This window comes from Terrapene carolina, unplaced genomic scaffold, assembly GCF_002925995.2.
Source record: "Terrapene carolina triunguis isolate 2854851 unplaced genomic scaffold, T_m_triunguis-2.0 Scaffold374, whole genome shotgun sequence".
Classification (NCBI taxonomy): Eukaryota; Metazoa; Chordata; order Testudines; family Emydidae; genus Terrapene; species Terrapene triunguis.
In genome coordinates this window covers 11,746,690-11,772,899 of record NW_020664725.1, presented here as the reverse complement: position 1 = coordinate 11,772,899, position 26,210 = coordinate 11,746,690, and the positions used below count along the sequence as shown (strand labels likewise).

The following is a 26,210-nucleotide window of genomic DNA, read 5'->3' as shown; positions in this document are numbered from 1 at the left end:
AAGCAAACAGATACACAAGCCCAACCCCACTCCCACCCAACCCCAGCCCCCTTCTCCCTCCCCAGCCCCGTCCTTTCATGTAAAACATGGATATAAAAGAAGTTTTGTCTGCAGAGTCAGATTAAAAAACAGCACATAGCTTTGCCATGGGGATTAACTACAAAGTAATTTTCAGCAAGCAATAGGTGTGACCTCATTCAACCAGGTGCTGCATGCGTGTGCGAGCGGGCACGGGTGAGGAGAAGGGGTGGGCTGGCTGTGAACCTGAGGAAGGCTGGAACTGAACAAGTCACGAAAAGTAGCTACAAACACTCGCTTCTCCAGCAACGTCTCATGGTCAGAGAGCCAGGCCTTGATCCTGCAATGTGCCTTTAGTTCCCATTGAAGTTATGGGGAGCTGAGGGTGCCCCGCAGCCAGCAGCAGCAAGCTCTGATGCTCTTGGAGATTTTGCATCGTTACAGTCACCCCTCCCTGTTGCCCAGAGGGAAAAGCTAAGTTGGATCATTGGAACACCAATCGCCTCTGCCCTGCTTTCTGGCTGGCAACAGTCATGCGACCGCTCTGTCCAGAACACAGTCAGAAAGAAAACCAACCCTGAAATATTACCCTGAGCAACAACAAAAATAATTCCTGATCCAGAAAAAAATAATGGAACCAAAATATATAAGCCAATTTTGTTTGCGGGAAGAGGGGGGGAGCCCACCTAAGACATCTAATCAATCTTCCATTAGTGGGATGGATTTTCCTTTTCTTTTTTAATTTGAAGCGGTGGCTGGGGGGGCCCGTTAATGGGATGTAGAGCCTTTTTGCCATCGATTGGCAGCCAGCCCAGGGGAGGAGTGACTGGAAGCGGTTACAGTCTGATGCATCTTTGGTGGCCACTGTGAAATGAGTGGATGGGACTCAGAGCTGTCCTTGGTGCAGAGGTGGTGTCCACCATGTGGTAACCACTGGACATTGTCAAGGGGAAGCCCAAGAGTGTCTCCATAGAGAGGCCAAGGATTGAGTGGCTCACAGAGACAGACTTGCCCTTCCCACTGGGGGAGGGGGGAATGTCTGCAGATTAGGTTTGAGGCAGGTGGATGGAGGAGCATGGAGAAAGCTTGGCCTGCCAGATCCCAGGATGACCCTGCCTTGTAGATTTAAAGAGGACTTCAGACTCCAACTTGGCACCTTTCACCAGCTCTACAAATTCATTCAATGATGACTATGTGGTTGGGAGAGCAGGAAGCACATGGTATGATATTATGGAGGGGAAGGGCTCAGTGCATACCATATCCAAGACCCCACCTTCCCCAAAGCACCTAGGAGAAGTAGAGCAATCTCTCTGCAGGCAGAGGAGGGTGTGGCGAGACAGGGAATAAGAAATCTACACGGGTTGGGCTTGTTAGAGTTCTCCGGGGCTGCAGAGCTTTCAAGGGAAATATAAAACGGTCCTGGGACCGATTATGAGTTGGGAAAAGTCCTCATTTCCTCTACCGCCGACCACCCTATCCAGCCCCTCCAGAGATTAGAGCAGGAAGTTTAATATAGTAGCAGGTTCATATGTGAAAATTCTTGGTTGGTTCTCCACTCCCGGCACATCTGGCTTTTCCCATGGACAGCGGGATTCAAGGTGCCTCATTTGAAGTGAATCCGTTGCCTTTGTTGACATAAAAGGGGCGGTGGTGTGACTGCAATGGAGAATTTTGGGCATGTGAATTAAGAGCAGGACTGTAGCTTGCAGTCTGTCCTTGACCTACGCTCAATTTGCACTGCCTCCGCCATCTAATTAACCCTCCCACATACCCCTTCCACTCAAACGGTTATATATTAACAGTTCCAGCTGTTCTTTTAGCAGAGCGACACCACCCATTCCCCCTGTTCGGAAACTGGAGCCGCTTGACTTATTCATTGCAAACGTAGCCCTTATTCTCCAGCTGCACACAGACTTTGGGTGAGTTTTGTTCTGAGGCAGAGGGTCTACACCAAGTGTCTGCATTAATTAAATCCCACGTGAGCCCTCAAAATAGGACTTAGGGGGTGCATGTGTCTGCTGCCAGCCCCCTGGGCAGGGCTAAATTTCATCCTTTGATATTTGTACGTAGCTACTCATTGTTCAGAACTAAAATTTGAATCTCTAGGATGTTCACAAACATTGACCTATGCACTGTGTGTGATGGATCAGCTAAGCTGCATGGTGTTTTTCTGCTCTCTGGCTGGATGACACAAAACCCTTAAACGTGACTGTAAGGAATAACCATTGTTAAATAACCAGTGCTGTTGTCTGTCCTCAAGTCCACATGTGAATATAGGTTTCTGTGTGAGCCCAGCCCTCAAAAGTCCGTGTAAACAAAACCCAGTTTGTGCAAATCTTCATGAATGACAAAAGGGCAGGAACAAAGCGGAACTTGAGCATCTATTTTACAAACTTCCCCCGACTCTATTCATTGCTGCTTTCAGTTGTGCCACTTCCCATCAGCATCTAACCTTGTCATCCTGCTGTTACCGCCCGGATGATCTGGCCATGTTTATCCCTGGGAAGGGTGTGTTGCAAAAAACAACATTGGCTGGAATGAGGGAGCTTGCAGCTCTTGTAAAACACAACAGCCACGTTATGGGTTAGTTGTGCTAGTTGGTTGCAACATCTCAGACAAGATCTTCAATTCAGAGCCACCTGTATGGGTAAAATCTACCATGACTTCTCTGCTGTGTGTAGCTGCACCAGCTCAACAGGTCCTCTTAATTACCTCCTTGAATGCAGTGCATTGCTTATGGAAATTACCCAAATGCCTCTGCTCCCAGCAATGTTGCTGGGCCCTGTGAGATCCACTCCAAAAATATGCTGATCAGGCCAGAGTTCTAAGGAGTACCAAAGTGTCAAAACTAGTGCAGCCATGAATAGGCGCTAAGCCAGCACAAGGGTAAATGAGCGAATCAACCTTTTCATGACATAGATATCTCTGCTTAGCATAGGCACAATGGGGTAAAAGCAAAGGCAGCCTTGGTTTTGCTTCATCATGATATATTGACCTAGATCCAGATCGTATCTTGGGAATGGTTGGGTAGATATCTAAAAGGACTGGTTTGGGCTTCTCTCTATTAATCATACCAATTAACATCACATACACCGTGCAATGCTGAGCATGAGATGGATGGATGGATGTAACATGTCCATCCAGTCCTGCTGTTCAGCCCACACTTCTAATACCTGCTGTTCAATGCCCTCGTGTGTGAATTCCATTTGCTTTACAGCTCCAATTTCCAGCGTAATTAAAGAAAGAAGAAAAGCTCCCCTTTAAATAACTCTCTGCGGGCCGGCAGTTCTGGCCTCCTCGAGCATTGCAGTCCGTTGTGTGAATTAATATTTACAGGCCTTTTAGAAGGTGGATTACTTAAATACATATTTAAGGCTATTTTAAAAGCCAGATTATTGGCCCAATAGACTGTAACAGCTCCTACAGAGCCACTGCAGTCCAGAGCGCGTGTATCTATTTTGCAACTTTTTAGTGCTCATATATATCATCTGGATTGTTTGGTTCAGGTCTATCTGGTGAATATAAGCTATAAAAATAAAATAATCCCAACTACTATATGCACGAGAAAGAGATCCAAGTGTTTACAGGGGGGAATCTACCCAGACTGTTGGATTAATAACAGGGCACTAGTGAGGGTGTGATTTGTGTTAATGGAACTGGACTGTCACAACAGGTCCATGCCCATTGTGGGGCTCACTCCTAGTAGATAGTAGCTCTACCCTCAATCTCATCACTGTCAGATGGAACTGGAAACCCACTTCTCTAGCCTTGCTTCCCCCATTATAATAATGTGCTACAACAACAACTTCTGGGTTTCTCCTAACCTCCCCTACTGCAGGGATCTCTCTTATGGGAACATTATTCCCAGCATGCCTTTCTGGGTCTAGTCCTTTAAATTTGGCAGAGCCAAACAGCTGTCACCCTAAAGCAGCCATTTTGCAAGTGGTTGCTGCTTGCTGTATTCTTCTCTTCTAGCTGGTAAGTGCTCTTAACTCCTGGTATTTTTTCCCTTTCTCATTCCTAAGGCAATGGCATGTTCTTACAAATGCATAATAATCATTAAAAGATAAACTTTCTTTTGGGAGGGGGAGAAAGACCTCTTCATGCATTTAATTTAGATCTTGCAAGATGCTAAGATATTTCAGTGCTAAGGGAGATAAGGGAACCAGGAGAGATAGGTTCAAGTAGGTTTTTATGTGATCGCTTGTTTTGCTAAGGGCTTGTTAATCCAGTATGGTTTTTATTTAGGAATTAAATAAAATGGTCTTGCACCTTCTGTAGTCCAGTGTTTCTGATTCCTGTGAGTTGAGATATTTGGTGTTTTTTGTGAAGCCCCAGCTCCTGGAGTCAGGCAATTATCTAAGAATCTCTGCTTTTGTTTCTTTTTTTTTAAGAAAAGTAAGCCTCTAGCCATCATGGTTGCAAGGAAATCTTGAAAACATGAAATATAAAGGCTCAAAAAGCAGAAGGCAAGTAAAAAGAACCAGCCCCCAAAATGTACTATTTTTAAAATCTCTTGAGTTTTGGGTGGCCTGACTTTTGAGATTTGAACACATGGGGTTGGAAATACTGGTATTTGTTTAGACCAGTGGGAAACGGGTACAAAACACGACCACATGGATCTAGGAGTGTTTCATGACCACTTTGGAGTGGTATAAATGATTACATAGGGTACAAAGTAGCAATGAATTAGGCCCACTTTTCATAAAGACTGATCCTTGATCAGTGATACAGCGCATCAACCTTCAAGACTCTGTGATCAGTATGTGAGGTAGTCTTATGCTATGGTCTGTGGTGTGCAGACTCCACAGTATGTGTTTTCTGGGCACCAAAGACCACACTTCTAATAGGTGACCCCCATGCAGTGAACAGTAATATTGCAGAGTCTAAGCCAGTGGTTCTCAAACTTTCGTACTGGTGACCCCTTTCACATAGCAAGTCTCTGCGTGTGACCCCCCCTTATAAATTAAAAACACTTTTTAATATATTTAACACCATTATAAATGCTGGAGGCAAAGTAGGGTTTGGGGTGGAGGCTGACAGCTCGTGATAACCTCGTGACCCCCTGAGGGGTCCTGACTCCCAGTTTGAGAACCCCTGGTCTAAGCGACTGTGGCAAAGTCTAGACTGGAGCAAATTTCCATTGAAAGCCCCAAAATTAAGATTTGAAATGGGGTTGAACCAAAACCCTGCATCTAAATGTTTCTGAGCCATGGGCAGGTTTGGCATCTGGTCTGAACCATGCAACTCTGCCCATCTCTCAATGACACAGAGTTGACTATGAAAAATAAGAAATACTATCACTGGTGAAGCTTAGTTGCTGGACCTTCTCCAGATCCAAAACACCCCTATGACTCCCAACATCCTGGGTGCTCCCATAGCAGTTCCTTCTCTTGCTGGAGCCCCATGAGTGCACAAGTCCAGGTCTTATTACTTACCAGCATGGACTGCTTGGAGGATTTCCATGTCTGCGGCTGCACCTTTGTAGCTTGGTGTCTCACTATTGCAGGGTAAGCTGTGACAATACAAAATAGCTAGTTAGGAGCAGTGATGGGGTTATGATCTGGTCTGTGTAATACCCCTTCCTGCAAGCACCATCGCAGATTGCAGAATTAGAAAATACACATAGTTAGGAATCATATAGTCTATGACCGAAATGCTGCCACTTCTGGGGTGGATTGCAGCATCTATTAGAACGGTGGCACCACCATTCAACAGTTCAGGGAAAAGGAGTGAAAAACTAAACTATCCAGTTAAAATGTCAGGGGAATTTCTGGAAGCAGAATGTCATTAGCCAAATTAAAGTTAGGCCAAGATACCAGGCTAATTGCTCTAACTCTTACAAAGAATGCAAAGGGATCTCTAATTTCTGCAAAAAATCAAGACCTTGGATTTACAGCTTAGCTGAAAGATGGCATTCCAGCAACCCTAACCCATAGCTTTTATCCTGAGCTCTCCCGTTCATATATTGGCCAGGCCTGACCCTGTTTAGCAGGAATTGATGCAATCGCAACTCTTGGCAGTAGCCAGTGAGGAGGAGAGGATGAAATCCTGGGTTCAGTGAAGTCTGAGGCTAAGATTTCACCCTGAAAGTGCATGTTCCTCTGTTTTAATTGATGGGGATAACACTTTTCATCAGGAGATCTCAAAGTATAGCTGTATTTCCATTTTACAGATGGGGAAACTGAGGCACAGAGCAGGGAAATGATTTGCTCAAGGTCACCCAGCAAGCCAGGAATTAGAACCCAGGTCCCTTGGGTCCCAATCCACTGCTCTATCTACTAGGCCACACTGCCTCCCACATTATTACGTTAGTAAAGGTGTCTCCATTAGGATATTACAAGGAGGGGTCAATGAATGTCATTCACCAGAATCCCTCCCTCCCCCGCACCACTGCCCAAATAACTTTTGCTTTCCATTCTCTCCCTGCCCCCCAACAAATCACTCCAAACTGTTCATTAGATCTGACAACCCCAAAGTTTAGCAAAATCCTGCATTGCATTAAGCTACTCCCATAACCAAGCCAGAATGAGTGTTCAGGGGGCCATGTGTGCCATATTCCAGGCTGCCTTTCACAGGGGGAGCAGCAGAGAATGGGATTAAACACCCCCCTCAGGTCAGTCACTACAGACTGACCCCTGAACGGTGGGGTGGAAGGAACAGATAGAGGGAAGTATAAAGCTGCTAAATCCCTGAAGCCCTGTACCAGTCTTAGTGAAGAGGCTGCCGTCGGACTGTTTGCTGAAGTCACCAGGTGAACTTTGCCCCATCTGGGAGAACTGATATGGCATCTTAGTTCCATTGCCCACTGGAAAAGAGAAGAGCTTATGTTACTTTGAGAGGTTGCCTTCCAGGGGTAAAAGTCCTTGTCTGTGTAATCATCAACCTGTATGATGGCCTGGCACCTGCTGGGCGGAGGGAACTTAGATCCCTGGGAATGCAAACAAAGGACTGATAATTACCCAACAGCTATCTCGTTTAGTTTTAACGGATTCTTAATGGCCAGAAACGAGAGAGGAGGAGGTGGTGGTCTGGGTTTTAAAAAGCTGCCTAGGGATCTGACATCCCAACCTTCTTGGGGGACTTTGAAAACCTCAGCAGGACCCAACGGAGGAAGGGAAGGCCAGGGCTGCAAATGCGGGAATAGGTATGAGGTGGCCAGGCCAAGTGAGAGAAGGTAGATGTTACCAGGGTGTTCGTATGGTCTCAAAGTTCTGCATAGGGAGGGAAGAATCTTTCTTCCGAGAAACCACGGCGCGTGTGTGATGCAGTATGCATGGTGCCGGCGCCAGGCCCTAGTAAACCAGTGTGCCACAAACTAGAATCATTAGGCAGCCTCCAAGTCTACCAATGCTCCTTCACCATCAGCCTTTGGGACCCTGGGCAATGCTCAGTGAAGTCATCGGGAGTCCTCACTAGAGCTTTGGATCAGGCCCTTCCTGCTGAGGGGAGTCTCGTGGCAGAGCATGTGGTAAAAAGGAGACAATCCTGCTAGCCGTGCGGGTCGTGCAGGAAGGCCTATGAGAGAATGTTAAGAGTATGAAGAGAGACCTAAGGGGAAGGGCGAGTGTTTAGTCTGGTAGTGCCAAGGGACCAACCAAGAACAGGGCCCAATTGTGCTAGGCGCTGTACAAACATAGTCCGTGCCCCAAGCTTTCAATCTACACAAAAGAGAGATGAGAGGAGAAGCATGGTCCTGTAGGTAAGCCACAGGCCTGAGACTCGGGAGATCTGCAGTCTGTTCCTGTGTCTGCCACAGAGTGCCTGCATGACTTTGGTCAAGTCACTTAATCTCTTTATGCCTCGGTTCCCTATCTGTAAAATGGGAATAACAATATTTCCTACTTCTCTGTGTCTCTATTTAGATTATAAGGGGCAGGGACTCTCCCTAACTATGTTTAGCACAATGGGGCCCTGAGCCTGATTGTAATGTAGATGATGATGATATAAACCAAATAGAAAAGGTACAAATATGAGCTAGGGCTGCCCCCAAAGTGTCAGGGTGGAGAAGCAAAGGAGGTGGACTTGGTGGAAAATGGCGAGAAGCCCTGGCACAGGCGGGAGGAATACCTTTCATTGAGAAAGCCGAGTTACCAATGCCAAGTGTCTCCTCTGCATTTTGGAAGGAGGAATATTCCCACGCTCGGTTGTTGAAATTGGCTGCAAGACAAGAGAATCCAGTTCAGCAATCAGCTCCTGATAACCCACACCTAGGCCTGTGCCCTGGTGTTGCTCCACTAACAGTCCTCCTGACCGACTTAGAATCAGAACCTGCACGGTATAAGTGAGGTTAAAGTAAGCCAGGGGGCTCGGTCCAAGCCACAGAAGAATTGCCCATCTGTTCTTTTCACAATGCCCTGGGTGGGAGAGGAAGGGCGGCGTCTCTCTTCCTCTTTCTGAGCAGTGTGAACAAAGCTCCCTCAATGTAACAAAAAGCCATCATTAGTTACATTAAGCTGCCCACTCATGCTTTTTCAGCATGATTATCTTGCAGAGATACCTGCAGGGAGAGGCTGGGACTCCGAACATGAGACACGCGTAATAGGGAAAAGTTTCTTGCTCACTCACTCACTCACTCTCACTTCACCTCCACCACCATAGACTTGTGCTTCAGGGTTTTCCCAGCACTTGCTGCAGAGGTGTGGGTCTCCGCTGCATACCTCTCTTCCAAGCTACCAGGCACCGAGACCATATGCAAAGAGGAAAGGAGCCAGATCTTCGAAGTGCATCTGCTGCCACCCTGTGGGCTTCTCTCATTTTAGCACTTCCATTCATGTTCCTTTCACATACTGTAGCATCTGCACCGCTCCCTTGCAAAGCTCACCAGATACAGGGACAAGTAGGGTGACCAGATGTCCCGATTTTATAGGGACAGTCCTGATTTTTGGGTCTTTTTCTTATATAGGCTCCTATTACCCCCTCACCCCCTGTCCTGATTTTTCACACTTGCTGTCTGGTCACCCTAGGGACAAGTAACCTTCCTGTTCCAACTTTTCGGTTGTGGGCAGGTGGTTTAAACAGAGAGCGAGCTGCCCCTTGCTAGATGAGGGGTTGAGATGGCCACAAATGACTGATTTGCAAATGAATCCGACTCCAATGATCTTTGACCACATCACTCTCTAGTGTCCACTAGGATTACTTTGCACTAGCTGGTACCGCAGCCTGTCATTGTATATGGTACTGTGGGGCCATCAGATTAAGCACTGCACGCTTGCTTCCTTGTAGTACATCCTCTAGATAGACCTCTCACTGCTAATCTGCACATGCACTAAATCAGTTGCTTTAGAGAGTGGTGTGTGTGGAACAGCAGGAACTCCTGACTTCTAATTCTAGTGCTGACACTGACTTTGCTGTGTGACCTTGGGCAAGTCATTTCACCTTGCTTGGTTTCCCCACATGGAGAATAACACCCATGCCACAGGGATTGTTGTGAGGATTTTTGAGTTAGTTACTGCTGCTAGAGCAGGGGTTCTCAAACTGGGGGTCAGGACCCCTCAGGGGGTCACGAGGTTATTACATGGGGGGTCGCAAGCTGTCAGCCTCCACCCCACACCCCGCTTTGCCTCCAGTATTTATAATGGTGTTAAATATATTTTAAAATGTTTTGAATTTATAAGGGGGGTTGCACTCAGAGGCTTGCTATTTGAAAGGGGTCACCAGTACAAAAGTTTGAGAACTACTGTGCTAGAGGGCTCTGAAGCAGAAGACTGTCCCTGTATTTAGCAAGTGCTAAGGGGTTCCCTGTGGTGCCCAGTCACAAAACCCCTATTGGTAAAAACCTCCCTCTGAAAACAAACTGAGAGGAGTGCAAGGCCCCAGCACTGCATCAAGAGGGGATGTCTGTTCAAATGCAGGGAGAGATGCACTGAAATGGGTATCGAAGGAATGTACAGGTTTGATAACTTGCTGTGAAGTTATTCATTATTAGGAATAGTTGTTTGGGATCCAGCCCTCTTTCCTGTTTGTGAATCCTTTACGAACCAAACTTGCTGTCTGCAAACGGCTTTACTACGTGTAGCTCTTTGCTGAGATCTTTGGACAAACAGTTTTCAACCCCCCGTGTCTTTTGGGAACTATTCACTTTCTGACTCTGTGCTATTTGTTATTCTTCATAGTAGGTGATTTGTTGCCTAGATTACATGGTCTTGATTTTGCTCCCTCATTGGCTGATTAAAACAGAAATAGCAAATGATTGAGAGCAAATACCAACTCAGGAGTAGCCTTGTTAGGGAATGAATCCCCTGTTCTCATGCCAATCGGGGCGCTGTTAGGGCAGCAGCTGCTTCTCATACAGTGTGTACATGCAAATAACAAACCAATAAGGGGTGGCTGAGGGCATTGGTGTGAATTCCAACCATGACTCTGCAGCATTCAGCCAGCTCTGTGCACTACTAACCTGTGAATCCCATCTGGTTTATTAAAGTGAATGTCCCATTGACTTCAATGGGGCAGCTCTGAGTAGTAAACACTGCTCCCTGTAGTGTTTGTAGAATCTGGTGCATCAGGGCCGGCGCTTCCATTTAGGTGACCGCCTGGATTTGGGGGGGCAGCATTTTGCCACCTTCAGCGGCAATTCGGCGGCGGGGGGTCCTTCCGCGCTCTGGGTCTTCGGCGGCAATTCTGCGGCGGGTCCTTTACTCGCTCCGGGACCCGCCGCCGAAGTGCCCCGAAGACTGGGAGCGCGGAAGGACCCCCCCGCCGCAGAATTGCCGACGACGACCGGGAGCGCGGAAGGACCCCCGCCTAGGGCGCCAAAAACCCTGGCGCCGCTCCTGCGGTGCAGAATGTCTATTACACTGTAATATGTCCACCTACTAATGCAGGGGATGGATAACGTTGTGACCAAGGGTATTCGGTGCAGTTCTCCATATAGCAATAGATACGAGAGGATCAATCTAGCCAGCGAGTGGAGCCGTGATATGCCCAGTGTTCCCCAGCAATCCCTTGGCAGAGCTGGGAGTAGATCCCAAAACCCCTGAGCTTTCATACATGTTAGCAGGTCGAGGTAAAGAGCTCAATCTGCTAACTCATGTTAACACTTCAGACTGCCCCGTCTTCACTAGGGTTTTACCTCATGTTGGTTAAGGCAAGGTCAGAGCACACCTTTGTCCGAGGGAGACAAGCCCTGAGCCCTTCAGTGCTCCTCCGGGCTTTGCACTCAAAGCCGGTTACCCTGGGCAGCACCTTGTCTGTTGCCCTGTTTCAGAGAGTGCAAAAATGTCTGTGTTTTTAGGCTAGACAGAAAACATGGGGCCAGATCCAGACCTGGCACGAACAGTATGAAGGGGCTGAATATGCCCGATTCCAGGATGGTGATGTGAAAAGTAAGTGGTCAGAGGAAGCGAATGACAAGCCATACGTTGCATCTCTGAGTCTTGTCTGCCCTGCTTTGTTTAGAGGCAGCCCGGCCGTGGACGGGACAGAGAGCTTGAGGGAGAAGGGTCAGTCACGGTACCTTTTGGAGTCAGGTACATGGAGAATCTCTTCACGTTGTCAGGCTGGTTCCACTCGTAGTTATTGAGCATGTAGCGGTGATCACCTGGAGGAGCAGAGCAAAGTCTGGGTCAGCAGGAGGTAGGACTGGAAGCAGCAGAGGCGAGGGGTGGGTGGGATGGGGCAGCATAGGCCAGGGCCGTTCCCCTTTGGCCTTCCTCAGACCTTTAGGGAGAAACCATTTTGCCCTTGCAAGATGGATCCTTTGAAAACAGACTTCCTTAGTGGTGCAGTTCCTGTCTAGGGCTCCTTGGGATGGGGTGAAGTGAGGGTGGCTGTACAGAACAAAGGTATCTAAGTGGATTTGACTCCAGGGTCACCGAGGCAGTCTCATCCCTTTTGAAGTTAGTGGCAAAACTCCCATTAACCCCATTAGGCTCAGGATTGGAGCTGCTGTCTCAACAGGATCCTGCTGGAGAAGTTTTCTAATCAAGACCTGTCCTGGGCAGAATTTACATTAGCCTTTCCTCCCTGTCCTCTTTCCCTCTTCTCTGCCACTCCCTCTCCTCTTTCCTCCTGCCCCTCTGTTCAGAGTGGGCATCATTAATGCATCAAGGCTCTCGGCAGAAGGGTTTGTTGGTGAAAATGGGGTCTTAGACAATGCACTCGTTTGCTATATCCGGGCCTCTCTGACTGCGTAGCAGCCTCCCCCTCCATCTGCCTCTGTCCCCTTCCCACACAGGCTGTGCTGCCAAGATCACTGGTGAGAAGATAGAGTAACCAATGTTTTGGGAAGCAGCAGTTCCTCATAGAAGAGGCAGAGGACTGAAAGGTGGGACTCAACCACTCGATGAACCAGCACTAGAGATCCCCATGAATGTGTGACAAGAAGCATGGGGCTCGGTGTGACAAAATGAGAAAGTTCCCTACTAGCAGCTTCGTGGATGATTCCCAAAGAGCTGAGGGATGGACAGCAAGTGCCTCCTCGCTAGTTGACACTTTTGCACAATTCTCCTTGGCCTTACACTGATTGGACAGACGAGATAACCTGATGGCTCAGGGGAATGGAGTCAAATCCTTTCACTGGTAGGTCAAAATCTCAAACTGGGCCGCTACTGGTTGTTCTCCTCTAGCAGGCATCCAGGGAATTACATGCTAGTTTTGGGGTTCATTGGGACATGCCTATCAAATGTTCTCCAGATACACTCCTATCCAGTTACAAACAAAGGGTCTGATTTGAAGTTCTTGGACGCCAACAGGAAGACTTCCTCGGAGTCAGGTGTGCTGTGGCTCACACTCAGCGTGTCCACCATGATCACAGGGGAGCCTACTTGGGGATGAGTTGGATCAGCTTATCTAGTCACAATGCCCCCATCTGCTGAGTATCCCGAGTATTGGAATAGGAGAGACATCCTCTCCACCCGCGAGCAAAACGCCTGAGAAAAAGGAGAGGGGCCTACGAGGGGCTGCCCTAAAGTTTTTGACTCCCCTCTTCAGTGGGTTCTAAGGCCCTGGCCCTTTCCCGTGATAGCTGGCACACTCTGAAGAGGGGAGTCAAAATCTGCTTGGGCCATGGAAACTGAATTCCAGCCCCATCTCTAGAGGCGGAGGCCTCAGATCATATTGGTTGGGTGAGGATGTTAGACATTTGGGTCAAGGCGTATTGACAGGGTGAGGAGTTAAGAGGGTCAGCTGGCTGCTGAACCTGGGTAAATAAAGGACTTTGTTCTCCTGAGCTGTCAATCTGGCACCTTTTGCCAGCAAAGAATTAAGTTTGTTGCTTGGATCTAACTGCATGTGAGAAATGTACCGTCTGCGTTGAATTAATGAGTCCCCATACAGAAATCCCGCTGATCAAGAAGGAGCAACACTTTATAGAGGCTGACATTTTACAACCCAACCTATATTTATGTCCACCTGCTATCCACAAGCACCTGTATCATCAGCTGGCACAGTCTCCGTCCTTGTGAGATTTCCTATCGCTTCCAGTTTAACTCTCCCTATAGTAGTCAACCACTTACCTAGGGGGGTTCCACTACCCAGAGACCTGAACAGCTGAGTAAAATGCATTGCAGTCAATTAGAAAGAGGCCCCCTACTAAACCCCTTGTTTAAAACATCCACATCACAACTTTGGGGTTTGGGCATTTCCCTTTGAGTGACCTGCTGCACTGGCCAGAAATGGAAACCACTTAAAGATTAGGGATGTTTTCTCTTGGGTGCATAGATGTGGGCGCAAGCAACTGAAATTCAGACCTGGATGTAGAATTGCAAACACCCCATTATGTGAGGATTTTCAGATCAAGGGGTTTTAGTGTGGCCCATAATAAAGACACATGCAAAAAGTTGCCCTAGATTGCAAACAGCTCCGAGTTCTGGAACTGGTTTGGATGAGAGGTGTTGGGTCAGGCTTGGTTCTAAATGCACAAAATTGACCCTGTGCAAAGAGCCAACACAAGGCTTACGTGCCGCTTACATCTGACTTCAGCCTTATTGTGAGGCCTTGAGTGGTGTATGAGCCATCTGCTAGCTCTCTGCAAAGAGGTGAATTTCACCCGATGTTTAGTTTGTTAGTTGCATTGGTTTGACTCTTACGTTAGCAAACAGAATTGTGGTTTATTTGCTCTGATTTATTTCTGCCGTATTAAAACTCTCAGGATGCTGTTTGAATGTTCTGCCTCTTTGCAAGACTATTAAGCAGGCACCTGTTATAACAACAAGCGGCGTCTCTTTGGAGACTGATATTAAACAGGTTTCCCTCTACTAATATATTATTTCTCCCAGTGAAGTTTTTAACAATGAAAGATCAAATGGGTTGCAGGTGAGCTTGCTAGGTTGACTCGGGGAGTCTGTTAATTAAGGCCAATAAGTAATTGTAGAGTTATTTCCTTGCAGTCACTTGCAGTTGTTGGTCCCTTCTGACCTTAAAGTCTATGAGTCTATGAGTCTATGAGTCTATGAGATACAAACTCTTCCTTCTTTCAAGTATAACTGTGGTTTGCAGATATGATGGCTGTGAAGAGGTTTTTTTGGATTACCTTAAATAACTTTTCCCAGCAGTTTGAACACCCTTGGACTTCTTAGCCAGATTCTAAGCAGTATCCATTAAACTATTGGTAAAATTTTCTAAAGTGCCTGAGATGTGTAAAGGTATTTAAGCATGGCTACAAGCAGTGTTGCAAGGCCTAAGTCACAGATGGCGAAGTCCCATTCTGTGTTACGCAGGAGGGCAGACTAGATGATCACAGTGTCCCTTCTGGCCTTAGAATTTAGACTCTATGAAACTTCAGAAGTGACTCGGAAGCTTACGTCTGTTGACCTTTGAGCTCTGACCTCATCACTGACTTTGTGTCACCTCCTTTGCTGGAGTTTGGGGAATGGGCATGGCTGGCTGGAAAATTTCAATGGGAAAAAAAAAGTTGAAGTTTTTTTACAGGGAAATGCTGTGACCTGGAGATGGGGTTGACTCTGGATATGAATAGAAAGCAGAAAAAGGGAGGGAGGAGCAGCTCGGGGAAACAGTACCATTCTCCATGTGATTCCTCTCTATGAAGTTCCGGCTGAGGTCTGCCTTGCAGATCTTCTCCACATGTCTCATGCAGACATTCAGCAGATCATCCCGGAGGAGCCCCATCGACGGGCTCATGGTGTCCCCGTCCAGCAAGACGCTGTAAGTCGGGAGAGATGGCGGGGCGATATAGTTCCTCATCATTGCGCCAAATTCCTGCCAACCGGAAGGTGTGGAGGTTAAAGTACCAAGAGGCTAGGATGCAGGGGAGGCTAAGGAGAGATTCGGGTACAGAAGAGGTTAAATACAATGGAGATTAGGGCTCTGAGGAGGCTGGGGGATGTTAGGTTTCAGGAGAGGTATCGGGGTCAATCCACTAAGATTGTGCATCGCTCCTAGGCAATACGGTATCATGTGAACTCCCTCTGATCGGGTGAAAGCCTTGGATACCCTGATCAGTTAGTTGATTCCTGCTTATGTCAGGGGTATGTCTCCAAAAAACAGACTCTAACATTTCACAGCAAGATTGCCAGCTGGTGTAAATTGACCCCGTTCTGTTATGCCTGTGGATCATCTGCCCATCAGAGATATCCCTTTCTTAGTAGAGACAGGAGTGGAGGAAAGATGCAGCCTCGATTTACCTGCAGGAAGAGCACCGAGTCGCTGATCTGATGTATCTGCTCCCTGATCTCCTTGTCCTCCTGCAGCAGCTTTGCCCTCTCTTCTAGCTCCTCCACGATTTCTTTTATGTTCTCCACCGCGGTCTTTTCCCTCTGCTCCAGGGCAGCCTTCACCTCATCCCGCTGCTTCTCCAGGTCGCGGACCAGCTCTTTGTAATGCTGATCCACGGTGGCTTTCTCGTTGGTGGTGAAGTTCTAGTGGGGGGATATAGAAGGCACGTGGCATGAGGCGCTCAGACCGGGGACTCCAGCAATCCAACACAACCGCAATGTATATTCAGGAGAGGAAGAACAGCATGATGTTGGAGGCAGACACCCCTCCCCAGCACCTTCAGCTATTCCACACATGGCCAGGCCCCTTCCTCCCATTAGGCAGCATTTGTGCAGGCAGATCCCCTAGCCTATCAAAACGCAAGCTGGAGAGGCTGAAATCCTAGGCTGTGTCTGGAGAAGTATAGCAGGGAGACTTCTTAGACGGTAAGTTCTCTGGGCTAGGGTCCCTGCCTGTGTTTGTGCAGCACCCAGCACAATGGGGCCCTGGATGGGGTTTCTGGGCGCTACTGCAAAATAAAGATTCATCATTGTCACTTAAAGGGAGTCACTTACTAGAGTGAAACCCTTGGGACTGAGGCTTGGGGGGTGGCAGAGCATTCTCAGCAGCCAGCCCATGGGAGCAGAGATCCTACCCGAAGGTCTGACCACACTAGAAAAGTTACATTGGTATAACTCTGTTTGCTAGGGTCGTGTTCTACCAGCATGGCTATAGCAGTATTACTTCTAGTGTGTATGCAGTCATACTGAGAGAGCTTATATACACTACACTAAGCTGCAGCCATATAAGCACACTTGTACTGGCGTGAATATGTCCACACTCCGAGGGTTTCTGCCATGTTAACTATACCAGTGTAGTGACAGTAGCAAACATTTCTAGTGTAGACAAGCCTATGTCCCTTGGACTTTCAAGAGAGTCCTGGGTTCTGAAGTGACACTTGAAAATAGGACCTGGGCTCCTAAGTCACTTAGGCCCAGGTCCTCAATAGTATTTTGGTGCCTAATTCCTATTGAAACCAATGGAAGTACCTAAATACCTTTGAGGATTGGTCCTTTGGCCCTTTTGAAATTGTGTCCCAGAATGACCAAGGATAGTCCCATGTTCAGGCCTAAGCTTTCTAGCTTGGCTTCCCAAAATAATATCAAAGGAAGAAAGAAAACCAAGGTACAGTTGTGGAAGGACTGAGAGAAGGCAGGATTTCTTGTTGACTGTATATACTTTGTTGGGCCTGGTGTCCAGGTAGGGTGTGAATTATGTTAACCGATATTTACATTGATCCCCTCCTATGGATGTAGATATACCAGTATAAAGGTGCCTATACCAGTATAGCTTATTCCCTTTCCCATATAGAAATAAGCTGTATTGGTATAAGGCACCTTTCTATGGGTATAACTTGATCCGTATTGCGGGGGCTGAATCATTTTAACTATGCCAGTATAGTTGAGCCAACCCAACCTTTGTGTGTAGACGAGCCTTCGGTGATGCTTGCTGGATAACTGGATGGAGAGAGAGCACCAGTAACCCCAGGCAAGAAAGTAACAAGGATCGTCATCTAGCAAGTCCATCTTGTGCGTTCTTGGTCCCCTGCAGGGTGTGTCATGTGAGAATTGCAGCGGACACCATTCTCCCAGACTTAGAATGAGTGTGGTTGATCAGGTGATAAGAGAGGAGTGGAGGGAGGGAGAAATGAGTGTGATGTGAGAATGTGAACGGGAGAATCAGAGCACGGGAAAAGCGGGGAGGCGAGAGGGGCAGGAAAGTGTGAAAAACAGGGGAAAGCATGTGGGTGAGAAGGGGAAAGGGGGCAGTTGGGCAAAGCCAAAGAGAACGTCCCGTCCTCACCTTGATGCGATCCTTCTCCTTTTGCCACTTATCCACTTCATCTTCTACCTCTATGATCTTCAGCTGCAGCTGCTCCTTCTGCAGTGAGAGCTCGGCCTGTGGGAGGGAGGAGAGGGGGAGACCTGTGAAATCGAGCGGGGTATGGCCTACTTCAAAGAGAATTTCTGCTTTTACTTATGCATTTGGCCCTGAACCATAATGGCTGGGAGCTACAGGCTCCTGGCACCACTTCAATGGATATCATACGCTGGCAGCTGGAAAAGATCCCAGTGTCTTCAGTTGGGTCAAGAGATGTGGCTCCCTAAGCAAAGGAAGCAGCAGAATCTCCTGCTCGGGAAGGGTGGGATTGCAAATGGTACGGCTTTTAATCATGCTGGAGTCATTAGCTGGAGGGCAAAGAGGCTTGTTTCAAAATTCAGCGGGGTATGAAATGAAGGGCCCAACCCAGGGCGTGTTTGTGCAGCAGTAGCAGTTTTCATGTAATTATGGAATGACGTTTGATTAGTGTTGCAACCAGGGGATGACGCCCCCGGCAGGAATTCTGTTTAGACAGGACTGTGGATTAATGTGCTCTGAGTCTAGGGTTTTAATGTTCTGATAGAGCTGGGTGAAGGCAGCAAAAAAAAAAGGCTAGGGCCGGGGGGGAGTGACTGGGAACATTTGCTTGGTCTAAATCAGCAACTTTGCTTTGATACCTTCATGACCCCTTTTTATTGGCTTCCCACGAACATTTGTACAACTGATTTATTTGTCGATGAGGATGTTCATGTAAAGAGAGAGAGCCCGAATACCTATGCAATTACGGGTCGTGGAACCCATCTATCAGTGTTTGCTGCGTTTCCCTCCGCATTCTGCCTTCAAAGGGTGAGGATGGTCTAGTTCCCACCTCTAGAGCCTAGCTCAGGTTGTAGCAATTCATATCTTTAGCTCTGGAGGTCCCTGGTCAAATCCCTGGGATCAGCCAAGATGGGTGGCTATCATCTTTGCACAGCACAGTGAATTGCGTCAGGAGAATTTGCATGACTATTTCAAGGTCTTCGACTTCTGGGTAATAAGGCTGGGTTTACACTATAACTGTAACCAAGTCAGGGAATCTGGATATAATGCTGGTTTGCTTACAATATGATTCAGTTGGGCCGTATCCCATACCTAAGCTCAAGCTAGTTTCAAAGATGCAAAGTACCTTTAACTCTCGCTGGCTCCATTGGCAGCTGGGGTCACTCACTATGTGTGTAACCCACTCCGTCCCTGTTGATGGTGTACTTGGGCCACACAGAGGCGATTGAGCTGCTACAGCCGTGGCTAACAGAAGTAGGTCTTCTAGCTACTTCTAGCAATTTCAACCACATTGTAACTAGATTCCCTATCTTAATTATAGCTGTAGTGTAAGTAGGGTGTAAAGGTTTCAGTCATCCAGTCGGGTAGTGGAAAGAGTACCGTGGGACTGAAGAGATTAGCTGCACAACATAAATAATGCACGCAGCAGAAAGGCAGCCAAACAAGCCCAACCAAGCTCAAGCCAAGGAAATCTATCTACTAGGTTCTTACACTTGTGCCCATCACCATGGTATCAGAGTGCCAGCTTGAGCAAACTGCAGCAGCTTTTGAGCCCCTTTGATTCAAACTGTTCCTCTTTAATAAGTCCCTATTTATCAGGGAAAACATAATTTGCCAGGTTTTTTCCTATTGCCCCATCAAAAAAAAAAAAAAAAAAATCCAGCCACTCCAATATAGCTCAGTGAAGTTAAAAGTTGCATCCCTGTTTCTCCCGCGAAATCTCGCTCAGAACAATCTTTGCATGTTGGTATCTGTGATCCTCTAAAAGGGCCCCCCCCAAGCCATTTTACAGTTCCTAGGTCCGGGGAGGCCCCTTTGGGCTGTTGGACTGTGACTACCCACATAGAGCCATATCCCAGAGTTCCAGGTGTACAAAGAGTGGAAAGCAGACATAAGCAGGTTGAGTGGCTGGGAAAGGATGCGTCTGGGGCTTGTTCACCGACCAGCTCCAGCTAACATACAATGAGTGGAAGAGGAAAGGTGGATTGGCCTCAGGAAAAGATATTATGACAATGAGGGGGGCTATTGATATATCTAAAATAAAGGAGATTTTGCTGGACCTCAGAGCAGGAAGGTGAAGGGATGAGACTTAATTCCTTGATTTGTGTTTAGGGAATAGGTTACCTGGAGCAGCATATGCTGGAACACTCCCTGACCACATAGCAGCCTTCCTGAAGGCTTTCTTTCTCTCCCTCATGCTGTGCAATGTCATATACAGGGCACAGTCAACCATTGGTGCAGAGGTGGGACGCCATGGGATGCGAACCCTTTGGCTCCAAGCCCCCATTATCCTCTAATAGCCAGCCCAAATTCAGAAATGAAACTGAACGGCAAGGGGTTTTCACAGACAACCAGGTCTGTGGGGTTACCTTCTGGTAGCACTGAATGGTTAGTCAAGGAAAGAGTTGGACTACGAAGGTGGTTTTCTCGTAAGGGTTACAGGTATCATTTTCAGGAACAAGATCTTCGTCATATGGCTGGAAAGCAAGTGCCAGTGCGGAGGGGTTTAGGTCTGCAGGGCATTGGGGCTTTCTTTGGAATGGATCATCCCTTTCTGAAGGGAGGGGGACTGGATAGAAAGCACTGTCAGGAGAATTGAAGTTGATGGATGGATGGCGGTGATGATGATCCTGAATTTTGATGGTACTTTTTATGAAAATGGATCCCAACAGGATTTCCCCAATTATTACTAGCTCACTGTATAAGTTATAATGATCCCTGCCTCCAGCACTGAAATGCAGCTGCCTCTGGAGTGGAATGAGGCAGCTGTTTTAACAAGAAACACTTCTCTATGATTTAGAGCAAGAACGCCATTTTTGGTGTAAATCAGAGGCAATTTAGGTAGCCAGAATCTAAATATTGTAGTTATCCACACCAGATATGGCACCAAGGCCAAGGGAAGATGGGAAGGCGTATGAAGACACCAGCAAAAGGCAAGGAAGATGCAGATTAAATCAAGTGGATTGGGAGGGGGGAGGGTAACTGAAGCAAATTAGAGTACTCTGTGGAGAGGTAATTTATAAAAAGGATGGAAGATACAAAAACTGTTCACAGAAAAGAACAGGGAAAATAATCTAAAAATAAGCTGGGAGGTAGAAGGGAAAGAGAAGGAAATTTGAATACAGCATAACTAGTGACAAGAGAATTAAAAGATCTGAAAACAAAGGTCCCAATTCATTAGGGGGCAAGAACATCAGAACGGCCATACTGGGTCAGACAATTGTCTGTCTAGCCCAGTTTCCTGTCTTCCGACAGTAGCTGATGACAGGTGCTTCAGAGGGAATGAACAGAACTGGACGATTTATTGAGTTGATCCATCCTCTGTCGCCCATTCCCCGCTTCTGGCAATCAGAGGTGTAGGAACACCCAGAGCATGGGGTTGAGTCCCTCGCCATCTTGGCTAATGCCATTGATGAACCTATTCTCCATGAGCTCATCCAATTCTTTTTTGAACCCAGTTATGGGTCTGAGCACATCCAAGCACGCAACCAGAGGGTTTGGGCAAAGGTGCCTCTTTGCTGCCTTGCTTCTGGGGCTACCTGGGAGGCCGGTTTAGCATCCAGCGCAGATTAAAGCAGCCTCAGGGCTGGCCTAAATTCCACTTAGCTGCTTGTGGCCCAGAGGGGCTATTTTGGCAGCTGGGAATAGCCAGAGCACAGGGATGCTCCAGGCACCCCCACACCTATGCCTAGGAACAGCCTTACAGGAGGGATTTTTAGGGTATCATAGAGACTTTGTGCCAGCTCCACGCTACTTAAGGGAAATTCCCCTGTGCTGGGAGGCTTCCCCAAGGTCCAGATCGATTGGCTTTGTTCTCAGACGGCGCAACTTTTCCCAATAGTTTCAGAACCAAACAGTGGGGGGATTGGGTCAAGCTTTCCCTCCCATAATGGTCTGAGGAATGCAAAGGTTGGAGAACCCCAGCTCAGGTTACTCCAGGCCTCATCTACATTGGTGGATTTGGCCCTGGCTCCTCTGGGACTGTAACTGCACCAGTACAAAATCTTAATGAAGAAGCAAAGTTGCTCTAAGGGTTGATTTGCAGCAGTGCAGCTTACCCAGCCTTCAAGTTGTCAATAACTACACCAGTGCAAGATGTGCTGCCCTCGAATAGAGTGTCTGCATTAGAATCACATCTAGGATAGCAGCAAAACTTCTCCAGTGGCTGAAAACTCCACTGTACACAAGGTCTCATAGACAAGCCAAACCAAAACCTCACCTTACATCAATAGGGGAGGGGAAAAAGCTCCTCCATTGTGTATATCAGTGACTGTTTGCTCTGTAGCCGACAGCCTGTAACAATACAGAAAGGGCACTGAGTGGAAGCACCCCAGACCATTGGAATGAACAGTCAACTTCAAAGCCTTGTTCGCTCCATTTAAAGCCACTTTGTTGAAATGAGCAACGCCCAGTTCCAGTCACTTGAATGTCAGTTCTCAACCAGTTCATTAAACCTGCTGTACAATGTAAACTTTTTTCCTTAAAGGGAAAAGAAAAAAAAAATCAAAGCACTCTCCACTAGATGTGATCTGACATGCAGAATATTAAGGCTTGGGATGGACGGTAATGCAGTGTTATTTACAGATCGGTGGTTGTTGGGTATTTCTGATACTTCCTCATTTGAAAACAGGCCTGCAAAATTGGTTGTGAGCTGAGTGTCTCTTTTTAAAATGCCGGGTGTCATCTGTGCTGCAGAATTCTCTTGGCGAATCAGTTTTGTGTGTGTGCATTTGCTATCAGCAGCCACCATTTGCCAACATTTTGTACTGCTATCTTAGCTTTATGATTTGTTGCTTTTTAAACAGCCTGGCCCTGAGGATGTTACTGTTTGTTTAAATCTGTAGCAGGAAACTAACCAGGAAGGGTGCCTTGGGGAGGATTTAAGTGGATACTCTGCAGTGTAGCAGAGGGAAAGACAGGGAGAGGCAGGATGGTTTGGTGGGGTGGACTGCTATCCAGGAGACTAGCATTCAATTCCCTGCTCCACCACAGACTTGCCTGTGTGATTTTTGGGCAAGTCACTTAGTCTGTCTCAGTTTCCTATCTGTAAAATAGGGATAATAACATTGCCCTACCTCGCAGGGGCGGTGTGAGGATAAATGTATTAAAAAGATTGTGAGGTGTTCAGACCTATGGTCGGGATTGTCTAAGTACCTACGATAAGGAGAACACAGTTTGGTATGTGACAGGTTGGTGCGTCTTACCGTGTTCTCAGGCATTCAAAGCAATCAATAGGATCAAGTGTAACAGGAAAGGGAAAATAACGTTGCTGCAGGAGTCCCATGTATTTGGGATAAATCTCAATGGATTCCAAGGAAGGAGCATCCCTACAGATTTCCCTTGTTGTCAGATGATGAGCAGCAGAAGGACCTGATTGTATGTGGGAGGTTTCTGGACTCCAGTTTGTGGTGGCCTTTTAATTCAAGCTAATTAGCTTCCACCACTCACAAGCAATTATAAATGCTAATGTAGATACTCTCCCCTGTTCCTTCCTCATTATGGTTCAGCCTAGAGTGAATTAACCAGCACCAGAAACAAATGAGCAACTACAGTTAAACTAGTTGATTTCCACTTAATTCAAGTTACAACATGGCCAAAACCTGTAGTCTAGAAAACCCTTGTGCATGTGTGTGATTCATATTGATAAACCCCTGAATCCTTTAGGCTTAGCAGCAGTGGAAACAACACAGTTCAGGGATGTATTTGAAGTCCTGCTTGAGTTCCCCAGGGACTCAGCCGTGGTACTAATGAGAGCCAAATAAATAGACAAAGACATATATGAGAAATCAAATGACATCACTTAAGTCCTGGGGGAGGGGGGAGGCTATCTTTCTGCCTGCCCAGTTATGGTCACTTGCTTACAATCAGGATGGTCTAGGTCCATCGAGCAACCGCAAGGATGCAGGGCCGCTTGGAGACCTGAGTGAATCAAAAGAGCTAGAGAGAACATGATGGCCAGAGAGCAGAGATTAAGCAGGGACCTCCCTGAGATTAGACATGATGTTAAAGGGAACAGAGGCGATGCAGATGCTACAAAGCATCAAATGTAACAACGAGGCATGAAATTAACCTGCAGACTGAGAAAGACCTTCAGGGATTTAGATGGGATTTCTTTATATAGAGAGTTGCTGAGATATGAGCAAACCATCATTTAGGCTGGTTTTAAAAAGCAGCTAGATGAGGACAATGTTGCAAGCAAGACTGCAAACTGTGTAGGAGAGGATGGAGATTAGACAGAGTTCCCTGCTGCCCTTCTTCACCATTAACATATCTGATCATTCTAGATTCCCTGGAAATCCCTCTTGCATGCACTTAACTGAAAAGGGTAGGCCGTTTCCTTCTGCTCGGCCTTAAGAAGAGTTAAACCAGTTCTCTGTATTTAGTGTCACTGAAGAATTCTCAGCCTCTCTGTCCATTTCGGCATTTGTATTTTCCTGTTCACCATGGTATCTGAGTGGCTTCCCAATCCTCAAGGGAAGGATGGGTTTGCGCTTAAGACGCAGGAATGAGATCTGGGTTCATTTCCTGACACTGCCACAGATTTCCTGTGTGACCTTGGGCAAGTCACTTGATCTCTGTGTCTCAAGTCCCCAGGTGTAAAATGGGGATAATCGGCCTTTTTCTGTCATATCTATTTCGATTGGAAGGTCTCTGGGCAAGGACTAGCCAATACAGCACCTAGCACAATGGGGCCCTGACCTCAATCCCAGACCCCTGTAGTAACTATACCACATCCACTCAGCAAACAGACTGAACAAAGGTGGGAAGGTCTTTCTTTAGCCCTTCCTTAATAGTGAGGCTACTACACTCTTTGGCAGACTCCCTCTCAAATAGGATTCCAGCCCTGCAAGCTTCTGTACAAGCGAACAGCTCAGTGATAACAACACTTTGCATTTACTATGCAGCTTTTGTCCCAACAAAGGGTGGGCTGGCATTATTGTCATCTCCACGGGGAGGGGGGAGGAACAACCCCAGAGAGGTTCAGACCAACCTTTTCAAAAGTGGCCACTGTTTTTTTGGGGGATCACCACTTTTGGGTCCCCAACTGGAGACACCTTGAACCCGAACTAGGCCCTACCTGCCTAGGTTTGTGTACTGAAAAACTGAGGCATTCAAAATTTGAGGTTGCTCGTAAAAAACTGGGTCCTAAATGATTTGCTCAAGGACACACGGTGAGCTAGGGGGCACAGCAGGGACTAGAACCCAGGTTGCCTCACGCCCATTTTCCCCAAGATCAGTCTGTTAGACTATATCAGCGCCTTACTAATGTCATCCAGTGCACCGGCAATGTCCGTTCAAGGCCGCTGCAAATGCTCCGCCCCCAGAGTAAGTAACATTATACCTAGACATTCTTTGGGGTGGGGGGAATTGCGGGTGGGAACAGAACGGGAGCTGTCCACTATTTAGATGAGTGGAAAGAATGATGGGAACAGGCAGTGGAGAGCGTTACCTCTTTTCCCGATTTCTCAACCTCCACTGTCACTGTGGTGTGGTTCTTGTGCTCCTGGAACATGCAGAGGTAGCAGATGCACATCTGGTCTGTCTGGCAGAACAGCTCCATGGTCTTGCCATGCACTGGGCACTTCCTGGCTTCAAAGTCCTTGATGGGGTCCAGCAGCTGGTGATCCCGGAAAGCAGCCCCCTCCAGATGGGGCTTGAGGTGCAGCTCGCAAAAGGAAGCCTGGCACACCAGGCAGGACTTCACCGCCTTCTGCTTGTTATCGATGCAGGAGTCGCACAGGACCTCCTCCAGCTTCACCCGGGGTCTCGACCCGGGCACTCTGTTGGCCGTGTTGTAGCTAGGTCTCTTCAGGTCCCCTGTCTCCACCGGAGGGAGGGAGGGCTTCTTCAGATCCCCTATCTGCCCGCCTGAGTACAATGACCTCCTGCCCTCTCCTTCGCTGGAGAAGAAGGTCTTTTTCGACTCTGCCATGAAGAGCGGTTTCCTCAAGTCCCCTTTGTCTACAAAGGAGATGGGGGGCCGACTCACATCCCCAAGCTGCACCCCAGGGTATGATAGCTTCTTCCCGTCCCCTGAATCCATGCTGAAGTAGGATGACTTCTTCTCGTCTGACTCCACAAACTGGATGATCGGCCTCTTCCAATCAGTCCCCGAGTAGATGGAGCTCTTCAGTTTCCCCGTCTCCAGAGAAGGACTGCTGGTGCTTTTGGCAGCTTCCTTCTCACCCCCACTGGGACTGGTGGACTTCTTCAGCTCCTCTCCCTGTTTCTTAGAGGGGGATGGACAAGTCACATCTTCTTGGTTCCCAGCCACGCCATTTGTCCTTGCGGCACACCCTGTTTCCATTTTGCAGAGGGATGATTTGACCTTTCTGTTCCTTGCTCCTTTCTCAGCCCTCTTGGCAGGGGGTAGATCTTCTGTCCAACTGCTCTTCTCTGTAGAGCAGGCAACCTTGCTGGTGGCTGAGTCAGCAAGGAGTGGAGGAGGAATGCAGGAAAGCCTCTGCCTAAATGACACACCTTGAGCTGCTGAGAGGTGGAGAACACCAGAACTATGCTGGGTAGAGCCAGAGAGAGAGAGAGAGATGTTACAAAGGGATCATAAGCCACAGCTGTGCGATTAATTATACAAGGCAGCCCACACCCAGAACATTCTTGCC

General features: G+C 47.5%; 1 protein-coding gene across 1 annotated transcript; it reads right to left on the bottom strand.

The window, feature by feature from the left end:
• Positions 1-71: 71 nt before the first annotated feature.
• On the bottom strand, positions 72-25,897 carry TRIM29 (tripartite motif containing 29). Its single transcript, XM_024196670.2, has 9 exons — positions 25,040-25,897; positions 17,533-17,628; positions 15,600-15,833; positions 14,976-15,174; positions 11,474-11,557; positions 8,089-8,178; positions 6,725-6,826; positions 5,457-5,533; positions 72-1,674 (listed from the first exon to the last, which is right to left on the bottom strand). Exons 1-9 carry the CDS (start codon positions 25,895-25,897, stop codon positions 1,612-1,614), a joined length of 1,803 nt encoding a protein of 600 aa, XP_024052438.2. The 3' UTR covers positions 72-1,611.
• Between the last annotated feature and the right edge of the window lie 313 nt (positions 25,898-26,210).

Coding starts and splice junctions, on each gene's coding strand:
- TRIM29 (XM_024196670.2), bottom strand. CDS start 25,897: ATGGAAACAGGGTGTGCCGCAAGGACAAATGGCGTGGCTGGGAACCAA. Junction 15,175..15,599: donor ACTCGGTGCTCTTCCTGCAG/GTAAATCGAGGC, acceptor TCCGGTTGGCAG/GAATTTGGCGCAATGATGAG. Junction 1,675..5,456: donor CCTCCAAGCAGTCCATGCTG/GTAAGTAATAAG, acceptor TCTCCATTGCAG/TCACACCACCGCCCCTTTTA.